A 21066-nucleotide genomic window follows, 5' to 3' on the forward strand; every position below is an offset into this window, starting at 1 on the left:
AAATTTTGCTATGCTACACTCAGTCCCCTCTTCCAAATCATCAATGTAAATGGTAAACAGCTGCGGGCCCAGCACCGACCCCTGCAGCACCCCACTCACCACTGACTGCCAACCGGAGAAACACCCATTTATACCAACTCTCTGCCTTCTGTCGGTTAACCAATCCACTATCCATGCCAATACACTTCCTCCGACTCCATGCATCCATACCTTATTTATAAGACTCTTTTGTGGCACCTTATCGAAAGCCTCCTGGAAATCCAAGTATATGACATCCACCTGTTCCCCTCTATCCTCTGCACTCATTATGTCCTCAAAGAACTCCAGTAAGTTTGTCAGACAGGACCTGCCCTTTCTGAATCCATGTTGCTTCTGTCTAATGGAAGCACTCATTTCGAAATGTTTCGCTATTTCTTCCTTTATGACAGCTTCAAGCATTTTCCTATTGGAGGTGGTACAGAGGAGGTTCACCAGATTGATTCCAGAGATAAAGGGATTAATCTATGAGGAGAGATTGAGTCGCCTGGGACTGTACTTGCTGGAATTCAGAATAAGAGGGGTCCTCAGAATCAGAATCAGGTTTACCATCACTGGCATGTTGTGAAATTTGTGATTATGTGGCAGCAGGACAACACAATACATAATAATAGGAACTGTGAATTACAGTAAAAGTATGTAACCCTCTAACCAGGGCCCATACACCAACTTGGCTTGTTAGCTGAATTTGCTAACAGCCATGTGACTCAACAGTGAGAAGGCTGCCTTTCATAGGCAATACACACCTAGGAGGTCGCTATGATTTGGGGCTCAACCAAACAAGTACGTCAGAATGTTCCGATTAGAGGAACGTTGAATTGAGTGAATGCTGTGTAAATACTGCCCACTCACAGTTATTGATAACACAGAAATGACAGATCGTACACCAGTATAAAATTATAAAGGAAGTATATTTACCAAATTTCCGGCTTTAACAAACACTTGATCAGCTGCACTTTCAACAGTGCCAAAAGCATCTTCCAGAGCTTGCAGGTCATTAGCTGACATGGCTGAGAGATTTTCTGCCTGAAGGAACCTCACCAGATCAGCTGCCAGGCCCTTAGGTTCTTCATTGGACGTGGCATCAAGTTACAGGGAAAAGGCCACGGAGTGGGGTTGAGGGGTACGATAGAATAGCTGAGCAGACCTGATGGGCCAAATGGCCTAATTCTGCTGCTATGCGTTATAGTCTTAAGCTCTCTATCAGTCGCTGCTATCTGAGCTCTGAGCACGGCCATTCACCCAGTAACTGAGATCTCTGCCCAGCCCAGGCCTCATATTCCTCTTCCCCAGAAACACTCCCAGCCTGCAATAACTTTGGCTCTCTGCAGGTATACTTTTGCATTTATCAGCCAGTGATGTAATAGACAAAACAAGCTCAGAATTTAAATCAACCTTTGAAGGGCTCACTAGACCTTTCGCATCAGACAACTCTGCAGAAATGAGAGCAAGTTGTCTTTAAAGTCTCTGCCCTCAGCAACGGGAAACTCAACTTCCAGTTCAGCACCCTCATCTACACTCCCCCCTTCTCTGAAAGTAGGGACAGCCCAAGGCCCCGCCTCTCCAGGGATACCAAGCAGATCCACTGCCATCACATTATCACTAGTCTGAACTAAAACGGCATCTTTGCCCGTCGTTTGGTCAAACTGCTGTTCCATGATCGTAATTTGCCCTAATATTTCAACAACTATATATCGGCATCCGTTAGTCTTATGAGACCATGGATTTGCGCCTTGGAAGGTTTCCAGGACATAGGCCTGGGCAAGGTTGTATGGAAGACCGGCAGTTGCCCATGCTGCAAGTCTCCCCTCTCCACGCCACCGATGTTGTCCAAGGGAAGGGCACTAGGACCCATACAGCTTGGCACCGGTGTTGTCGCAGAGCAATGTGTGGTTAAGTGCCCTGCTCAAGGACACAGCACGCTGTCTCAGCTGAGGCTTGAACTAGCAACCTTCAAATCACTGGACGGATGCCTTAACCACTTGGCCATGCGCCAACACTATTTCAACAATACTTAAAACCCTAACCAACAGTTCAGATGGGCTGCAGATATCCACCCTATTCAGAACACAAGCACTGGTTACAAGTAATCTATTTCAATCGCACCAGTGCTTAATCCCTGCAGCATCCATAACCAGGTATCTTAATCACTAACACCGGCTTAGACATAAAGCCACTTAATCAATTCTTAGAGCAATTACACAGTATTCAACGAATTCCACCCGGGATAATAACCCCCACTATGAAACCCCTTTTAATGGGCAACTCTAGAGATGTAGCTCGTTAACCCCTCGCTAACAGCAGTGAGAAAACCACCTTTCTCAAACTCCTTTTGTCTAGGGTAGATATGACTTGGGTCCTGCCAAACCCGTGAGTTGTGATGTCTCTCCCACACAAACCCGGCCTGTGTGAATACTGTATAAATACTGCCCCCATGCAATTGGCCATCAGCAAGAACTAACAGCTCGTACACTGCTCATGTAAAGAAAGTATATTTACAAATGTGAACTTTATTGAACAGTTAGTAGGAAAAAGAAATGGCGACCAGTGGTGTTCCGCAGGGATTTGTTCTGGGACCCTTCCTCTTTCTGATTTTTATAAACGACCTGGATAAGGAAGTGGGGGAGGGAGGGGGGTTAGTAAGTTTGCTGATGACACAAAGGTTGAGGGTGTTGTGGATAGTCTAGAAGGTTGTCACAGTGGGACATCAATAGGATGCAGAACTGGGCTAAGAAGTGGCAGATGGAGTTCAACCCAGATAAGTGTGAAGAGTTCATTTCGGTAGGTCAAATTTGAAGACAGAATAGAGTATTAAGACTCTGAGCAGTGTAAAGGATCAGAAAGATCTTGGGGTCTGTGTCCATAGGACACTCAAAGCCGCTGTGCAAGTTGACGGTGTTGTTAAGAAGGTGTATGGTGTGATGGCATTCATCAACCGTGGGTACTGGCCCACAAAGTACCAAGGACGTCTTCAGGGAGCAATGTCTCAGAAAGGCAGCATCCATCAGGTAGGAGGTACAGAAGCCTGAAGGCACACACTCAGCGATTCAGGAACAGCTTCTTCCCCTCTACCATCAGATTCCTAAATGGACATTGAACCTTGGACACTACCTCACTTTTTTTTTAAATATATAGTTTTTCTGATTTTTGCACATTTTTAAATCTATTCAATACATGTATACTGTAATTGATTTATTTATTATTATTATTTTTAGAAACATAGAAAACCTACAGCACAATACAGGCCCTTTGACCCACAAAGCTGTGCCGAACATGTCCCTACCTGAGAAATTACCTGGGGTTACCCATACCCCTCTATTTTTCGGAGCTCCATACACCTAGCTAGGAGTCTCTTAAAAGACCCTATCGTTTCCACCTCCACCACCGTTGCTGGCAGTTCACTCACCACTCTCTGCGTAAAAAACTTACCCCTGATATCTCCTCCGTACCATTTTATTTATTTTTTTTCTTTTCTATATTATGTATTGCATTGAACTGCTGCTGTTAAGTTAACAAATTTCACGTCACATGCCAGTGATAATAAACCTGATTCTGATTGAGTTCAGGAGCCGTGAGGTAATGTTAATGTAAGATGCTGGTCAGGCCCCACTTGGAGTACTGTGTTCAGTTTGGGTCACCTCACTACAGGAAAGATGTGAATACTATAGGGAGAGTGCAGAGATTTATGAGGATGGTGCCTGGATTGGAGAGCATGCCTTATGAGAATAGGTTGAGTGAACTTGGCCTTTTCTCCTTGGAGTGTCGGAGGATGAGAGATGTATAAAGTGATGAGAGGCATTGATCGTGTGTATAGCCAGATGCTTTTTCCCAGGGCTGAAATGGCTAACATGAGGGGGCATAGTTTTAAGATGCTTAGAAGTAGGTATAGAGGGGATGTCAGGGTTAAGCTTTTAGAGAGTGGTGGATGTGTGGAATGCACTGCTGGCGACAGTGGTAGAGGTGGATACAACAGGGTTGTTTAAGACACTCTTAGAAAGGTGCGTGGAGCCTAGAAAAATACAAGGCTGTGTGATAGGGATATTCTACACAGTTTCTAGAGTAGGTTACATGGTCGGCACAACATTGTGGGCCAAAGGGCCTGTAATGTGCTGTAGGTTTCTATGTTTTCTGTTCCATAAAAGGGAAAAAATGACAAGGGTCCATCACAGTTAACCCAGTCCAAATGTGTGCACAAGCTGGACATCTCGAAGTTGTCTTAAACCCATGCGCTGCACCCACAGTCTGAGTGAAAACCCACACCACATTCCGAATGTCAGGGAATGTCCTTGCTCCTTGAAGCCACTCATCTGCAAAAAGCACCTTGTGCAACATGGACGGATCCTCAGCCAACTTCCCTCCTGTCCTTTCCCAACTCCCGCCAAAAAGACTTCGACTCACACCAGTGTCCGTCACAAAAACCTCTCTGCTCAGTGTTCTCTAGAACCGTCTCCCAATTCCACCATCCTAACTGGCTGACACAACATTTTTAAGTCGAACAACAAAGCCCTTTTTCTTAGCTCAAACCCAATCAGAATGAAAGCAGCACAGAATGCTCCTACAGAGCTGCTAAAATGAAATACATACAGCATAGCTATAAAAATCTTAACCAGGGCATTACGGTAGTAATGAAAAGAAGTTATAACCTAGGTGATGATGGTCTTTAATGATAGATGCTGCCTTTTTGAGGCATCGTTCCTCGAAGACGTCCAAGATGCTGGGGAGACTATTTACCAAGATAGAGCTGACAGAATGTACAACTTTCTACAGCTTATTTCGATCCTGTGCAATGCCCTCCTCCCCATACCAGATGGTGATGCAGCCAGTGATGCAACCATGCTTTCCATGGTGCATCTGTAGAAACTTGTAAGTGTCTTTGGCAACATAACAAATCTTTTCAAACTCCTAATGAAATACAGCCGCTGTCATGCCTCTGTAACTGGATTGATATGTCGAGTCCAGGATAGATCCTCAGGGATGTTGACACCCAAGAACTTGAAATTGATCACTCTTTCCATTTCTGATCCCTCTATGAGGACTGGAGTGTATTCCCTTGTCTTATCCTTTCTGAAGTCCACAACCAGCTCTTTGGTCTTAATGGCATTGAGTGCAAGGTTATTACTGTGACACCACTCAACCAGCTGATCCACCTTACTCCCGTACGCTTTCTCGTCACCACCTGAAATTCTGCCGACAATAGTTGCATCATTAGCAAATTTATAGATGGCATTTGAGCGGTACCTAGCCACACAGTCCTGGGGGTAGAAAAAGTAGAACAGTGGGCTAAGCACTCATCCTTGAGATACATCAGTGTCAGTGAGGTAGAGATGTTATTTCCAATCTGCACAGATTGTGGTCTTCTGTTTAGGAAGTCGATAATCCACTTGCAGGCTTTGGAGCTTTCTGATCAGAACTGCAGGAAGGATTGCGTTAAACGCTCAGCTGTTGTCAATAATCAGCAGCCTGATCTAAGTATTAGTACTGTCCAGGTGATTCAAGAAGCACCAGTGAAATCACATCCACTATAGACCTATCGTGGTGATAGGCAAATTGCAGTGGGTCCAGGTCCGTGTTCAGAAAGGAGTTAATTCTAGCCATAACCAAACTCGCAAAGCGTTTCAACATGTAAGTGTGACTGGATGATAGTCGTTAAGGCAGCTCACCCTGCTCTTGGGCACTGGTATGATTGCTGCCCTTTTGAAGCAGGTGGGAACTTCTGACTGTAGCCATAAGTGATTGAAAATGCCTTTGAACACACTGACAGTTGGTTGGCACAGGTTTTCCGAGCCCTATCAGGTATACCATAGGGGCCTGTCACCTCAAGAGGGCTCATCTTCTTGAAAAGCATTCTGATGTCAGAGTCTGAGACAGAGATCAGAGGGTCCCTTGATACTGCAAAGATCCTTATAGCTGCAGCTTACTGAAAAATATAAAATTATGAAGGATCGAAAAGCAGGAACGTTGTTTCCACTGGTGGTGAGAACAAAACGAGGGGACATAACCTCAAGATACAGGAGAGTAGGTTTACAACAGAGATTAGAAGAAACTGCTTTTCCCAGCGAGCAGTAAATCTGTGGAATTCTCTACCCAGGAAAGCAGTAGAGGCTCCTCAGTAAATATACTGAAGACAAAGTTACGTAGATAGACTTTTGCATATCAGGAGAAATGGCTGAGCTGAACTCATGGCCAGATCAGCTATGATCTTATTGAATAATGTAGATGACCAACCCCTGCTCTTACTTCTTATAAGACCATAAGATATAGGAGCAGAATTAGGCCATTCAGCCCATTGAGTCTCCTTCACTACTCGATCCAGGCTGATCCATTTCCCTTTCAGCACCAATCTCCTGCCTTCTCCCCGCAATATAACTGTTATGGTCTATGTCTGTGACATTATTAGAAAACCATCGGGCAAAAGAGCAGAAATAGGCTATTCAGCCCATTGAGTCCGCTCTGCTATTCGATCATGACTGATTTCTTTTCCCCTTTCAACCCCATTCTCTTGCCTTCTGCCTGTAAGCTTTGATGCCCTGACTAATCAAGAACATATCAAACTCCACTTTAAATACTGTACACCCAAAGACCTGTCTTCCACAGTCGTCTGTGGCAACAAATTCCAGATTCATCACCCACTGGCCATAGAAATTCTTTATCTCTATTCTAAATGGACATTCATCCATACTGAGGCTATGCCCTGTGGTCCTAGACTCCTCCACTGTAGGAAACATCTTCTCCATATCCACTCTGTCTGGGTTTTTCAACATTCCTCCCCCCCTCCATTTTTCTAAACTCCAGTGCGTACAGGCCCACTGCCATCAAACGCTCCTCATATCATAACCCTTTCAATCCCAGAATCATTGTCGTGAACCTCCTCTGAAGCCTCTCCAACGTCAGCACATCCTTTCTTAGACAAGTGACGCAAAACTGTCCACAATACTCCAAGTGAGGCCTCACCGGTGCCTTATAGAGCCTCGGCATCACATCCTTGCTTTTATATTCAAGCCCTCTCAAAATGAATGCCAGCAGTGCATTTGCCTTCCTCACCACTGACTCAACGTGCAAATTAACCTGCACGTGGACTCCCAAGTCCCTTTACACCACAGATTTTTGAATTTTCTCCCCATTTAGAAAATAGTCTGTGCTTTTGTTCCTTCTATTAGATGCATGACAATGCACTCCCCAACACTATATTCCATCTGCCACTTTGCTGCGCATTCTCACGTTCTTATGACGTCAAATCAGTCATATGGTTGCCGATTGCTCCTTTTCTCTGGGCTTTAGTGAATACTCATGAAGTGATAACTCAAAGAAAACTCATCAGATGATACTGCGGGAAATATGGTCTAATCAAGATGAGTAAGGTTATTGTTATGGAGGATCATATTATCCACAATTTGAGAACCTTCATCCAACAGAAATACTAGCTGCACAGTACTAGTTTCTATAATACGTACCGGTTTAGTGATCCACTTGCCAGATAGCCGTGAGGAGAGAAGGGTTTCACAGCATCGCACTGTCCCAAGGTACAGGAGAAGCAGGGAGGTCTGCAGCATTGCATGTCCGTCTCCATTCTCTCCATTTCGCAAGGAGAGACAGGAGGGGTCAGAGATCCTCCAAATTCATCATCCATTTTCCTGGAAAACACACTGCCATGAATTGTTTCAGCCACAGGTCCATACAACTGTTTTTTTTTAAATTGTAAGAAAGGATATGCTGGCATTGGAGAAGGCCCGGGGGGGTTCACAAGAATGATCCCGGGAATGAAAAAGTTATTGTACAAAGAGTGTTTGATGGCTCTAGAGTTTGGAAGAATAAGGTTGGATCTCATTGAAAACTATCAAATATTGAAAGGCCTGGGTAGAGTGAGCATGGAGAGGATGTTTCCTATAATTGGGGAGTCTGGGACCAGAGGGTACAGCCTCAGAATACAAGGGCATCCATTTAGAGTGGAGAGGAGGAGGGATTTCTTTACTAGAGGGTGGCGAATCTGCGGAGTTTGTTGCCACAGATGTCTGTGCAGGCCAGGTCATGGGTATACTTAAAGCGGAGGTTGATAATGCTCTTTATTCGTCAGGACGTCAAAGGTTACGGGTAAAAGTCAAGAAAATGGGGTTGAAAGGGAACATAAATCAACCATGATTGAATAGCGGAGGAGACTCGATGGCTGAATGGCCTAATTCTGCTCCTATGCCTGATGGGCTTCGAATGTCACAAACATAGATTAATAAGTCACAGTACTAACGATAAACAAGTAACGATAAACAAACTTCTGTCAAAATTAGCAGATATGAAAACAAGAAAATATTCACAAGAAATGTTGGTTGCTTTCCAGAGCATACTTACTGATACTAAAGCTCTGATCAGTGAATATGCTCAAATACTCTAGCCTACAGTTTCAGTACTGTACTCTAGAGAACTAAGGAACTGTACTGATACGACAAAAGACAGGTGAGCACCTCGTAGAAATCACCTTCGTCATAAAAGCAAATTAGACCTATCTTTAAATCTTTAGCATATCACGGTGCATGTTATCCATAACACCATGTATATGTCACCCATGACCAACCCCCCCCCCCCGCTTTAGCTGCCCTTCATAAATATTCATATTAATGTTCTGTCTGTCTATCAACTCTGGCACGAGTGATAGGCTCTACTACATAGGTCCAGCTATTATACACAGGATGTATACCCCTGCCCTAGTATAAAACCATGCCTTGATGGGATATGTGCTCATGCTTTAGAACTGATTGCGCGAGTGCGAGATAGTACAGCAGCACAACGCTTTACTGGGCCAGCAACCCGAGTTCAATTCCTCTGCTGTCTGTCAGAAGTTAGTACTTTCTTCCCAAGACATGTATTTTCTCCAGGTGCTTCAGTTTCCTCCCATATTCCAAAGAGGTACGGGTTAGTAGGTTGTCGGCATGCAACGCAGGTGTGGAAAACATAGCTACACTTATGGGCTGCCCCTAGCACATCGCTGGATTGTTGGTCGTTGACGCAAGCAATGCATTTCACTGTATGTTTTGATGTTTCATCTTTATAAAGATGGTATTATAAAAAGCTAATTTCTGTCTTTATAAAGGCAGGGGTTAAGATCAAAATTCAGATCATGCAGCCCCTAAACAGGCAGGTCACGGACAGGAGTTGGTTTATACAAGATTTTTGTGCTGAGCAGCTCACCAGTGTCACCGTGCTTCTGGCACCAACGTAGCATGGTTGAACTTGGACTGCTGGCTTTGTAAAGCGTTATGCTAACTGCTATAGAACCTGTCCATACACCTAACATTGAGGACATCTTTAAGAAGGTGGCATCCATCACAAAACCTCTGGCTAGGCCACATTTGGAGTACTGCATACAGTTCTGGTCACCCCTATAGGAAGGATAGTGAGGCTTTGGAGAGGGTGCAGAAGAGGTTTACCAGGATGCTGCCTGGTTTAGAGGGCTGTGCTATCACAAGAGGCTGGATGAACTTGGGTTGTTTTCTCTGGGGCAATGGAGGCTAAAGGGAGATCTGACAGAGGATTACAAGATTATGAGCGGCATAGCTAGAGTGGACAGACAGTATCTGTTTCCCAGAGTTGAAATATCTGATACCAGAGGGCATGAACTGAAGGTGGGAGGGGTAGATTCAAGGGGGATGTGAGTGGCAAGTTTTTTTTATTCAGAGTGTCGTGAATGCCTAGTATGGTGGTAGAGGCAAATACACTGGAGGCTTTTAAGAGATGTTTGGATGGGCACTTGGATGTAAGGAAGATGGAGGGATATTGACATGGTGTAGATAGGAGGGATTAGTGCTTGGGTGTTTTTGATTTGCCTTTTAGCTGGTTCAGCACAACACTGGTATATGAGGTGTTGCTCCTCCAACCTGAGTTTAGCCTCATCATGGCAGTAGAGGAGACCATTTATGGTCATACAGGTATCCCCTGCTTTTCGAACGTTTGCTTTACGAAACCTCACTGTTACGAAAGACCTACATTAGTACCCTGTTTTCGCTAACAGAAGATGTTTTCACTGTTACATCGGTGAAACCCGAAACAGATTGGGGGACCGCTTCATCGAGCACCTCCGCTCCGTCCGCCAAAACAGACAGGATCTCCCAGTAGCCACCCACTTCAACTCTGCTTCCCACTCCCATTCAGATATGTCCATACATGGCCTCCTCTACTGACATGATGAGGCTAAAGTCAGGTTGGAGGAGCAACACCTCATATACCGTCTAAGTAGTCTCCAGCCCCTTGGTGTGAATATAAAATTCTCCAACTTCTGGTAATTCCCTCCCACTCCCTTCCCCTATCCCTATGTCACTCTGCCCCCTCCCCCAGCTGCCTACCACCTCCCTCTTGGTTCCGCCTCCTTCTACTACCCCTTGTGTTTTCCCCTATTCCTTCTTCACCTTTCCTGCCTATCACCTCCCTGCTTCCCCTCCCCCACCCCTTTATCTTTCCCCTTACTGGTTTTTCACCTGGAATCTACCAGCCTTCTCCTTCCCACCCTCTCCCCACCTTCTTTATAGGGCCTCTGCCCCTTCCCTCTTCAGTCCTGACGAAGGGTTCTAGCCCGAAACGTCGACTGATCTTTTCCACAGATGCTGCCTGACCTGCTGAGCTCCTCCAGCGTGTTGTGAGTGTTGCTTTGACCCCAGCATCTGCAGATTATTTTGTGCTTATACTTAATTAAGAGTTTGAACAGATCTGGTATGTCAACAAGAACACTCAAAATCTTCTATAGATGTACCGTGGAGAGCATGCTGACAGGCTGTATCACTGTTTGAGATGGGGGGGGGCTGTGGGCTACTACAGAAGACTGAAAGAAGCTGCAGAGGGTCATAAATTTAGTCCATCTTGGGTACCAGCCTACAAAGTACCCAGGACATCTTCAAGGAGTGGTGTCTCAGAAAGGCAACATCCATTATTAAGGACCTCCAGCACCCAGGGCATGCCCTTTTTTCACTGTTACCATCAGCTAGGAGGTACAGAAGCCTGAAGGCACACACTCAGCAATTCAGGAACAGCTTCTTCCCCTCTGCCATCCAAATCCTAAATAGACATTGAACCCATGAACACTACCTCACTATTTTAATATATATTATTTGTTTTTGCACAATTTTAATTTATTCCATCTATGTATACTGTAATTTATTTACTTATTTATTTTCTTCTAGATTATGTATTGCATTGAACTGCTGCTGCTAAGTTAACAAATTCCATGACACATGCGGGTGATAATAATTCTGATTTTGCATGTCAATGATAATAAACAGAATTCTAACCCTCACCAAGTGGGATATGCTCTCTCATTATTACAATAAAGTACAGGAGCCTGAACATCCGCACTCAATAATTCAGGAACAGCATTTTTTTTAACCTCTGTCATTGGATTTCTGAACGATCCACTTAGAGTCTGTTTACTGCCTGACCTGCTGAATTCCTCCAGCATTTTGTGTGTGTTACTGTGTTAATGATCCCTGTTATTGATTGTTTTTGCACTATTTTGTAATTTACAGTATTTTTGTGCCTTTGCACTGTACTGTTACTGCTAAACAAAAAATATCGCAATGTTTGTCAGTGATAATAAATCAGCTTCTCTATCCATCTGGCCTCTATCTCGCTCAGTACGCTTCCCCTCTCCAGCAGCCAGTAACTTCATGATGACCATCTTTGTCCTTCAAGTTAGTCTCTCCATGTCATCCCTTGCCAGCATCGGCGGCCACTGCCTGTACCACCCGCCCAGGTCTACATAATGATTACCTCCTGACTGTGGATCTTCTCCCCGGATTCTCCGCTGCTTTCTTTTCCTGCTTCGCGCCTTTCAGTGCCTTCCGACTCCGCATGCGCAATCCCGTCGTCAGCCGTCCGGCTCCAACCACTGATTGGTCAACAAATACCAACCGCTTTGTGATTGGCTCGAACTTCCTTCGCTGCACTCTCCCCGCCTCCCCTCCACGACGGGCTTCCTTCAGTTAGGGACCGTCGACAATGATCCAACCTTTCCTCAGACGAAAATCATAATATAACGCAAGAAGATAAAGAAGTATAGATGTGTTCGGATATGTCTTTTTTTTGTTGAAACTTTCAATCAAAAGTTAAATAGTTTCATTTCGCTACTTCAAAATTAACCATTCCTTGAAGTGCTTGCGTTTTTATATATTTGATTTTGTGGCATCATCCCTTAGTGGAAAATACCAATAGGTCTTCGCAGCAACACTCAGTGAAGTGAGTTTTTACACTTTTTCATGAAATGACATCTACTTTCTACTTCGAAAAGTATCATAAAATAGCCTTCCTCTTATATACAGCTCTTCTTTAAAAACAAAGTGTACAAATGTCAAGCTCGGGAGTGTATCGTGTCATGTGGAGTGAAGCACCTTGCCTCAGACGCCCCAAAATAAAATAATTTCTGCTTGATCTGTAATTAAGACCAACTGGTAAACCAAAAGTACATATCTTTTGTTCTTGCTTCAAAAAAAGAAATCAGTTCAAATTAGGAATGTAATTGAATGGCTCATTGTATCAAAAATTAAAGCATTTAAAATGATTCAATGAATATAATTATTATTAATATTAAACTAAATATTTTATATGTTTACATATTCTGTTAAATGATTTATTAAAGTGAATCCTGTTTAATGAAACTAGACTCAAAGAAGCCAAACTTTTATTGTGCCTCTGTTCAGTTACTTATGTTTTCAGAAACAGTGATGCTGAACGATACTGCCGGGTTATGAAGACTGTCTGTCCAGAAGAATTTTCAAAATTAGTATTATTTTATCTTTGAAACTAAAAACAAAATGCGGAATTGAGACGCAAATGAAGTATGTTTAGATCTGGGGACTCCGCCTGAGATAAAGCCCTTCTGCTTCTTGCTGGGGCTCTCTCTGTCTGTGTGTATGTGTGTGTGTGTTCTTGTCTAATTAAAAAACAGAACATCACAGTTAAATAAAATTGCACCCAGGATAACCCGTATTTCCATATGCAGATTTATCGGCACTGACAACCCTCTCCCTCTCTCTTATTGTGTCTGCATTCCCCTTCTTATGTACTCTTTTAAAAAATGAGACAGAGAAAGAGAAATCTGATGCAGCTTTCTTCATTCTACAGTGAAAGAATCCTTCACCTTTTTTTCTATAATGTCTACACTGTGTTTTCCCCCAGATGTCCTGTCAGCCAGTGATTTGAGGAAATCAGCCGGGACTGTTTCAGATTTACAGTGAGCAACATCCCGTGTTTTTCCCCGTTCATGTCGCCGAAGGAAATGGCACAAAGATTTGAGACAGAGGGAATGAGAAAAGGAAAGAGAGTTCTCCAGAGGGAGATATATTTTTTGTTAGTATTGATAATATTTTATATGACAGCTGGGAACATTTGGTGAAGATGCTGTTATGTGCGGTCAAGTGGACTCTGCCCCTGTCTCTGGGCTTTAGCGAAAATCCGCAGAAATAAATCTCAACATTGTGTGAAACTGAGGTAAGAGGTTCTGTATGACCTAAAATATATTTAAGGCCTTTTTTTTAGATTTGCTATGATTGATTTTTTTCTCTCTGTACATATATGTAAAGCCTTAGGGAGCAGGGTCGTTAGGTGATAGATTTTTTTTTGCCAACAACCACCTCAGAAAAATATAAACGTTTATTTCTTATTGTGTAAAATAACTATATATGTTGATTTAGAAAAGGTTTAATGCTATGCCAATTTATTGTTAATGTGATCCTTTATATACATTTTATACATTATGTAACATTATCTCAAAATACATCTATTGTTTACATTCTGCTATCATTTGTCTGATTATGGTAAATTGATTCATTACATTATGCAAAGTAGTACAGGTATTATTTTGATAACCATTGTTGACAACTGTATATTATTTAAAAGGATAAGTTGATTGCAATACGAATGGAATCTACAAAGAAATTGAGTGGACATCCTTGGAAAAAGGACAATTATGTTTAATTTTTACAATGTATCTTAAAATTGTTCTTTGTGTCAACTGAGTGAGAAAATTGCAGAACCCATTAGAATTTCTAATTTCACAACACAACACTGACAAGTAAGCTCATTCGGTGAATTATTCCCATCTTTAATTTCCTCACTTAATGACAGTGTTCTGTAATCAGTGTGCAGAGGCTGTTCTACATGCATTATGTATGATGCCTGATACTTAATGCAGGACATTATGGAGCTCTTAGTGATTCAGTAATTAGTTTTCCATAAGGCAGTACTTGGATGTTAAACTGCTGGAACACATATTTCAAACACAGTATATGGTGTAACTAATGAAATTGCATCTTCTTGGATGGTCCATTGAGACTCCCAGTAAGCCTGTGCCTTTTCAGAAACATTATTAGTTTGTAGTTGTTTCATCTGAAATTGCAGAAAATTCGAGTGTCTTATTATGCAGTTTAACGCTGCTTTACCAAATAAATTACATGCATCTTGTGAATATGCATTGTCCTAAGGTTCCAACTCGATTGTCTGTGCTTAATGTGATTGCCGTAAATTTGTTTTCCTGCTGTTCATAATCAATTTTTTATGGCATGGAACACAGACTTGTTATTTACCTCTCCTGCAAATAAAAGAATATCATCTTACAGAATTTAATCAACAGCATGACATCAATTGTATTACATGCTGCTCTTGCAAAGACTTTGCTCTTAAGCATTCTGCACTTTCCAATGTGTTGCTTGCACTGAGCCACAGCTGTTTAAATAATATTCACAAACATATTGTGGACAATATGAAGTCACTGCTTAGCTTACACTGATCTTCAACATCATTATATTTTCATAATGATACATAGATTTCATATTTTTACAGAGTTTCACCTAAGTTACAGGAGCCTTGGGTCTCACACTACCAGGTTCAGGAACAGTTATTACCCTTCAGTCATCAGGCTCCTGAACCAGAGTAGATAACTTCACTCACCACAACACTGAACACAATCTATGGACTCACCTTCAAGGACTCTACAACTCATGTTCTCAGTATTATTTATTTAGTTATTATTTAGTTATATCATGCTTCTTTTTCACAGAGGCTAATTGTCACTCTTTGTGTGTGTATTTTATTGATTCTGTTGTACTTTGTTCTATTGTGAATGCCTGCAAGAAAATGAATCTAGCTGGAATGTGGTGACATATACTATATGTACTTTGATAATAAATTTACTTTGAACTTCAAAGTTAAATTGAGCAAAACTTGTAAAAACTTTGAAGATTGACGGAGAATGCCATCAGGCTAGAATTAAAGTTTAGAAAACAGGTTCTAACTTATTTAAATTTGTCATCTTCATTTGACACTCCCATTATAAGAGAAAGAACAAAATTAATAAACTTTTGCTTCACTATTTATTGTTAAGACTTATTGCAAGAAAGCTTGTAGAAAGGATCGCAAATTTTAGACAGCAGATATTCTCATGCTTTCACTTTTAGCATGACATTGAGGACAAACATCAAACTACAAAATAGTTCATTCATAACATTCATATGACGTGGGCGATCATGGTCTTTCCATGACCATGATTGTTCTTGGCAAATTTTTCTACAGAAGTGGTTTGCCATTCCCTTCTTCTGAGCAGTGTCTTTACAAGACAGGTGATCCCAGCCATTGTCAATACTCATTATAGAGATTGTCTGCCTGTGTCAGTGGTCACATAATCAGGACTTGTGATATGTCGTGACTATACCTCGAGGTCGAGGATGATGGTCTTCGTTCCATACAGAGTGAAGACGCCTGTGCGTGTATTTGTTTAACGTGTACTTGATGTTGCACTCTAAGAAGCCCACGATACTTCACAAATCAACCAACTGATTCCAATGGCATGGAAACCACGACAATTGGAGCTGATGGATTTGTTGCAGCCTTCATCTGCCTTCACAGCCGTTGAGTTCGAAGTAACTTCATCTGCCTGTTCCGCCATTGAGGTGTTGGTTGGATTGTTCCTTGTCAGGGACCTCACCCTCGACCTTACCACCATGGGTGACCCTACTAGGAGCATAGCTCCAGACGGCATTGTTCTCGGGATCTCAGGACCACACAAGCTCCTCCACCGCGACAAGGTGACAATCCACAGAGAAGATTGTGATATGTACCAGTTGCTCATATGACCATCCACCACCTGCTCCCATTGGCTTTAAGTGACCCTGATTGGGGGGTAAGCAGGTGCTATACCTTGCTCAAAGGTGACCTGCAGGTTAACGAAGAGAAGCAGTGCTTTACATCTCATTAGGTAGAGACGTATCTTCACCCCACCACCGATAATACTACAACGTCAGTTTTATGAAGACACAAAAAAGAGTTACAGATGCTAGAAATCTGGAGCAACAATAAAAAAAACCTAAGAAACTCTGGGTCAGACAGCATCTATGGAGAGAATCTGAACATATCTTCTTCTCAATGCTGACGCCAAGGCAGAGGTTCAAAGTTTTAAGAACAGCTTCTTACCCTCCACCATCGGATTTCTGAATGGCCCATGAACCTATGGACACTACCTCACCATTTTTGTCTCTCTTTTTGCACTATTTAATTTATACACATGGGAAGTTGAGGATTGGAATGCTTTTAAAGACTAACAGAAGGCAACTAAAAAAGTCATTAAGATGTAAAGATGGAATAAGAAAGTAAGCTAGCCAGTAATGTTAAAGAAGATACCAAAAGTTTCTTTGGATGCTGTGTACATACATCTATTGATGCTTCTGGACACATCATACAACCTCCTCCAGGTGACCCAGCCGGGGCTGATCAGACCCCAGCTTGTGTCCAGATGGCTAGCTATTTATGACTCCATGGCTCCCCTCAGAGTCATAAGTAGCTAGCCGTCTGGAAGTAAAGTGTAAAAAGAGTGGATATCGGACTGCTGGAAAACGATGCCAGAGAGAGAGTAATGGGAGACAAGGAAATAACAGACAACCTGAATAAGTATTTTGTATCAGTCTTCACTGTGGAAGTCACCAGCAGTGTGGTGGAAGTTCCAGGTATCAGGGTCATGAAGTGTGTGAAATTGCCTTTGCTAGGGAGAAAGTTCTTGGGAAACGAAAGGTCTGAAAGTAGAAAGGTCATCTGGATGAGTTAGTGTACACCCAAACGTCCTGAAAGAGGTGGCTGAACAGATCATGGAGGCATGAGAAATGATCTTTCAAGAATCACTCGATTCTGGAATGCTTACTGGAAGACTGGAAAATTGCAAATGTTAGTTCACTCTTCAAGAAAGGGAATTATAGGCCAGTTATTCTGACCTCACTGGTTGGGAAGATGTTGGAGTCAATTATTAAGGATGAGGTCTCAGGGTACTCAGAGGGTCATGAGAGTGTGGAATGACTTGCCAGCACATGTGGTGCATGCGATCTCCATTTCAATGTTTTAAGAGAAGTTTGGATAGGTATATTGATAGTAGTGTGATGGGATCCTGAATTACCCCTCTGAACTGTTGTTTTGAAAAGAGAGAGAGAAATAAAGAAAGAGAGAGAGAGAGAGAGAGAGAGAGAGAGAGAGAGACAAAGACTAACTTTTGGACTGTCACTTTAAGGCACGAGGAGGCACTGAGACTAACTTTTCTGCTGAGTTGGGGACAGAGAGAGAGAGCACCAAGCAGCTCGTAAGTCACTATGGTGACCGAGGGCGGTGTTATTTGACGGACAATTGATGTTACGGTTTCTCTGGCACGTGTTTATACTTCCCAAGGACATTGCCTGCTAGTACACTCTTACACAGACAGAGAAGGGAGAAGTTATTTGAGAGACAGTTGGTACTCAGTACGGTGAGATAAATAGGAGGTCGGATGATAGACCTGCGGCACATGTTTTTGGACACTGAATGAGCTTTGTTGTGCCCACAGGAAAAGTGGGTTTTTTGGAGGATCGATCAGGCGGGTCAATCAGTGGCTCTTGCAGTGTGAAAAGGGAGTGACTGGTGGGGAGTTGTCCATGTGTCCACCGTTGCCTGGGTTGATAATTCCACCATAGGAAAACAGTCCGCTTTGTTGCGGTCATAGTCGGTGACTTTTAAAGAATTTCGGAGGACAGCAGGAAGGTCGATGGTGTCAGCTCAATTGAAGACTCAAATCTCTCCCTCTCTGTCTCTCCATCACTACTCAACTCAATACCATGAACTGAACTGAACTTTACTCATCATCGTAAGACTATGTATTTACCCCTAGACTTGAAGAAGCTTAGTTTTCCTATATATTCCACACTTATTTATATATAATTATTGCTAACCTGTTTGATTTATCTGCATTTTAAATTACTGTATTGCGTAGTTACTAATAAATATTATTAGCTAATAGCAATACTGGACTCCAAAGTGTTTTCCATTTCTGCTGGTTCTTTAACCCGTCATGGGGTACGTGACAGTACAGATCTGGAGGGATGTGGTCCTGGTGCAGGTCAATGGGAGTAGGCAGTTTAAATGATTTCGGCATGGACTAGATGGGTTGAGGGTTGGTTTCTGTGCTGTATTTTCTATGATTCTAAGTATTGCAATATACTCCTGTACATTTCATGACGTATGCCAGTGATATTAAACCTGATTCTGATTCTGACATTTCAGGCCGAGACCCTTTGTCGATCCTGATGAAGGGTCTCATTGCAAAGCATTGATTATTCATTTGCCTCAGTAGATGCTTGCTGACCTGCTGACTTCCTCCGGATTTCTTTCTGTAAAACCCAATTTTATACCAGTTTTACATTGTTCTGCAGTGTATTCTGGCAATTTGTGAGCTGAGGAGTGAAGTATGCTGAAACTTTTCCTCACATTTCTGTGAATTAATTGAATGGATATTGTGGCATGTAGTGTAGGATAACGCCAGTTGGTGCCGTAGTGGCATCCACACCAGACTTCGAGATAAGTGGTCCCTGGTTTAAATCTGGTCAACTCCTTGCACGATTTGCATCTGTTCCGGGCTTCATAAAAAACAGCCAAAAATGCTAAGGAAATGGCCAGGTAGGTGTGCCGCTGGGTGTGGAGAGGAGAGGAACAACAACAGCAATGTAGAATAACTTATGATTTAAATTATCAGAAGCCGAGAAAAAAATCCTGGTCAATTTCCCAATAAAGTGAAGAAACATTTTCTATGTTTCTATGCTTCTATGTTTCTAAACACAAGACATTCTGCAAAAGCTGGAAATCCAGAGTAACACACACAAAGTGCTGGAAGAACTCAGCAGTTCAGGCAGCATCTATGGAGAGGAACAAACAGTCAAAGTTTCTGGAGACCCTGGCCCGAGTCCTGTTGAAGGGTCTCGACCCAAAACATTGACTGTATATTTCCATAAATGCTGCCAGACCTGCTGAGTTTTGTGTGTGTTGCTCTCAGTTTCTTAATAATAGTTTGTAAACTTCACTTGACAATAAGAAAGGTCTACTAAAGAATAATATGATACTTTTGCAGTATCAGAGACTTTTTATACTCAATATAAGGAAAAACCCGTATTGTGAAATTCTCATGCCTCCACAATTTCTACCACTACGTCTTTCAGAACCCTAGGGTGCAGTTCATCTGGTCCGGGTGACCCTTAGGTGTCATAACAGGGCGTTGGGAGCAGACCCAAGTGCAAGACACAGACACTGAAGTACTCGGAACAGGACAAGGTTTATCAAGAAAGCAAGGGGAGTCAGGAAGAAACCATGCTGGACATGGACACAGGCCCTAGACAAGACAAAGACACCGGGCCTGGGCTAGGACTAAGACTAGGAAAGCAGGACCAGGACAAGGAACTTGGAACTAGGAGACTGGGCTAGGACTCCTAGCCAGAGACTGGACAGGGACCTGGAACCTGGGTCTTGACTTGGGCTCGGACCCCAGATATAGGCAAGGACAAGACGTGGCTACAGCACAGGACGAAGAATCTCCAGCACCGGGCTAGGTGAGGAGCTCCTGGGCTGGGATAGGCACATGGACTGGAAGAGGCATCAGAACTGGATGAGAACACGAAGCTCAAACTTGGACAGGGCTGGAACATGGCACCTGGACTAGGTCTTGGAACACAGGAACACAGAGCCTTGGACGTGGACTGGATGCTCAGAGCCTTGGACGTGGACTGGACGAGGCACTCCAGGGCAGGACGAGGTACTCCAGGGCGGGACGTGGTTCTTGGACTCGGCTTGGTTAGGCTCTTGGGTACGGAGCCGGGACTCTTCCTTGGAGCGCAGGTCCGGGACCCTTTCTAGGACGCAGGGCTGGGATGCTTTCTAGGATGCAAGGCCAGGATGATTGCCGAGGGCACTTGCCAAGGTAAACTGCCGAGGCAATTTGCTGAGGGACTCCTGGGCTGGACGAGGGACTCCTGAACTGGACAAGGCACATGGACAAGACAAGAACACGATGCCTTGACTTGGACAGGACTGGAACATGGCGCCTGGAACTTGGAGCACTGGAACACAGAACACAGAGCCGGGACCTCTCCTTGGGAACAGGACCTAGGGCCGGGACTCTTCTTTGACACAGACACTAAACACGGGGACACAAAGAGATAGTTCCAACTCAACGATAGATAGTTCCTTATCTTGTGAGGTTATTCACTTTGGTAAATTGATAAATGTGAGGTTGTCTGCTTTGGTGGCAAGAACAGGAAGGCAGATTACTATCTGAATGGTGTCAAGTTAGGAAAAGGGGAAGTACAACGAGATCTAGGTGTCCTTGTTCATCAGTCACTGAAAGTAAGCATGAAGATACAGCAGGCAGTGAAGAAAGCTAATGGCATGTTGGCCTTCATAACAAGGGCAGTTGAGTATAGGAGCAAAGAGCCCCTTCTGCAGTTGTACAGGGCCCTGGCGAGACCACAACTGGAGTATTGTGTGCAGTTTTGGTCTCCAAATTTGAGGAAGGACATTCTTGCTATTGAGGGAGTGCAGCAGAGGTTCACAAGGTTAATTCCAGGATGGTGGGACTGTCATATGTTGAAAGATTGGAATGACTGGGCTTGTATATACTGGAATTTAGAAGGATGAGAGGGGATCTGATTGAAACATACGAGATTATTAAGGGATTGGACACGCTAGAGGCAGGAAACATGTTCCCGATGTTGGGGGAGTCCAGAA

General features: G+C 43.2%; 1 protein-coding gene across 2 annotated transcripts in view; it reads right to left on the minus strand.

Annotated features, from left to right (window-relative positions):
- mms22l (MMS22-like, DNA repair protein) overlaps nucleotides 1–11843 on the minus strand; it is a 246989-nt gene extending 235146 nt beyond the window's left edge. Inside the window, exons 1-2 of one of the 2 annotated variants that reach the window (XM_072251674.1) lie at nucleotides 11782–11843; nucleotides 7488–7667 (exon numbers count right to left, since the gene is read on the minus strand). In XM_072251674.1, the coding sequence (XP_072107775.1) occupies nucleotides 7488–7663 (176 nt within the window). In that variant the 5' untranslated portion in view covers nucleotides 7664–7667; nucleotides 11782–11843. Of the gene's footprint in view, nucleotides 1–7487; nucleotides 7680–11781 lie in introns of both variants that reach the window. The other variant, XM_072251675.1, reaches the window with a different exon arrangement.
- Nucleotides 11844–21066: the final 9223 nt, after the last annotated feature.

Source organism: Mobula birostris, chromosome 2 (genome assembly GCF_030028105.1).
Source record: "Mobula birostris isolate sMobBir1 chromosome 2, sMobBir1.hap1, whole genome shotgun sequence".
In the NCBI taxonomy this organism is placed as follows: Eukaryota; Metazoa; Chordata; class Chondrichthyes; order Myliobatiformes; family Myliobatidae; genus Mobula; species Mobula birostris.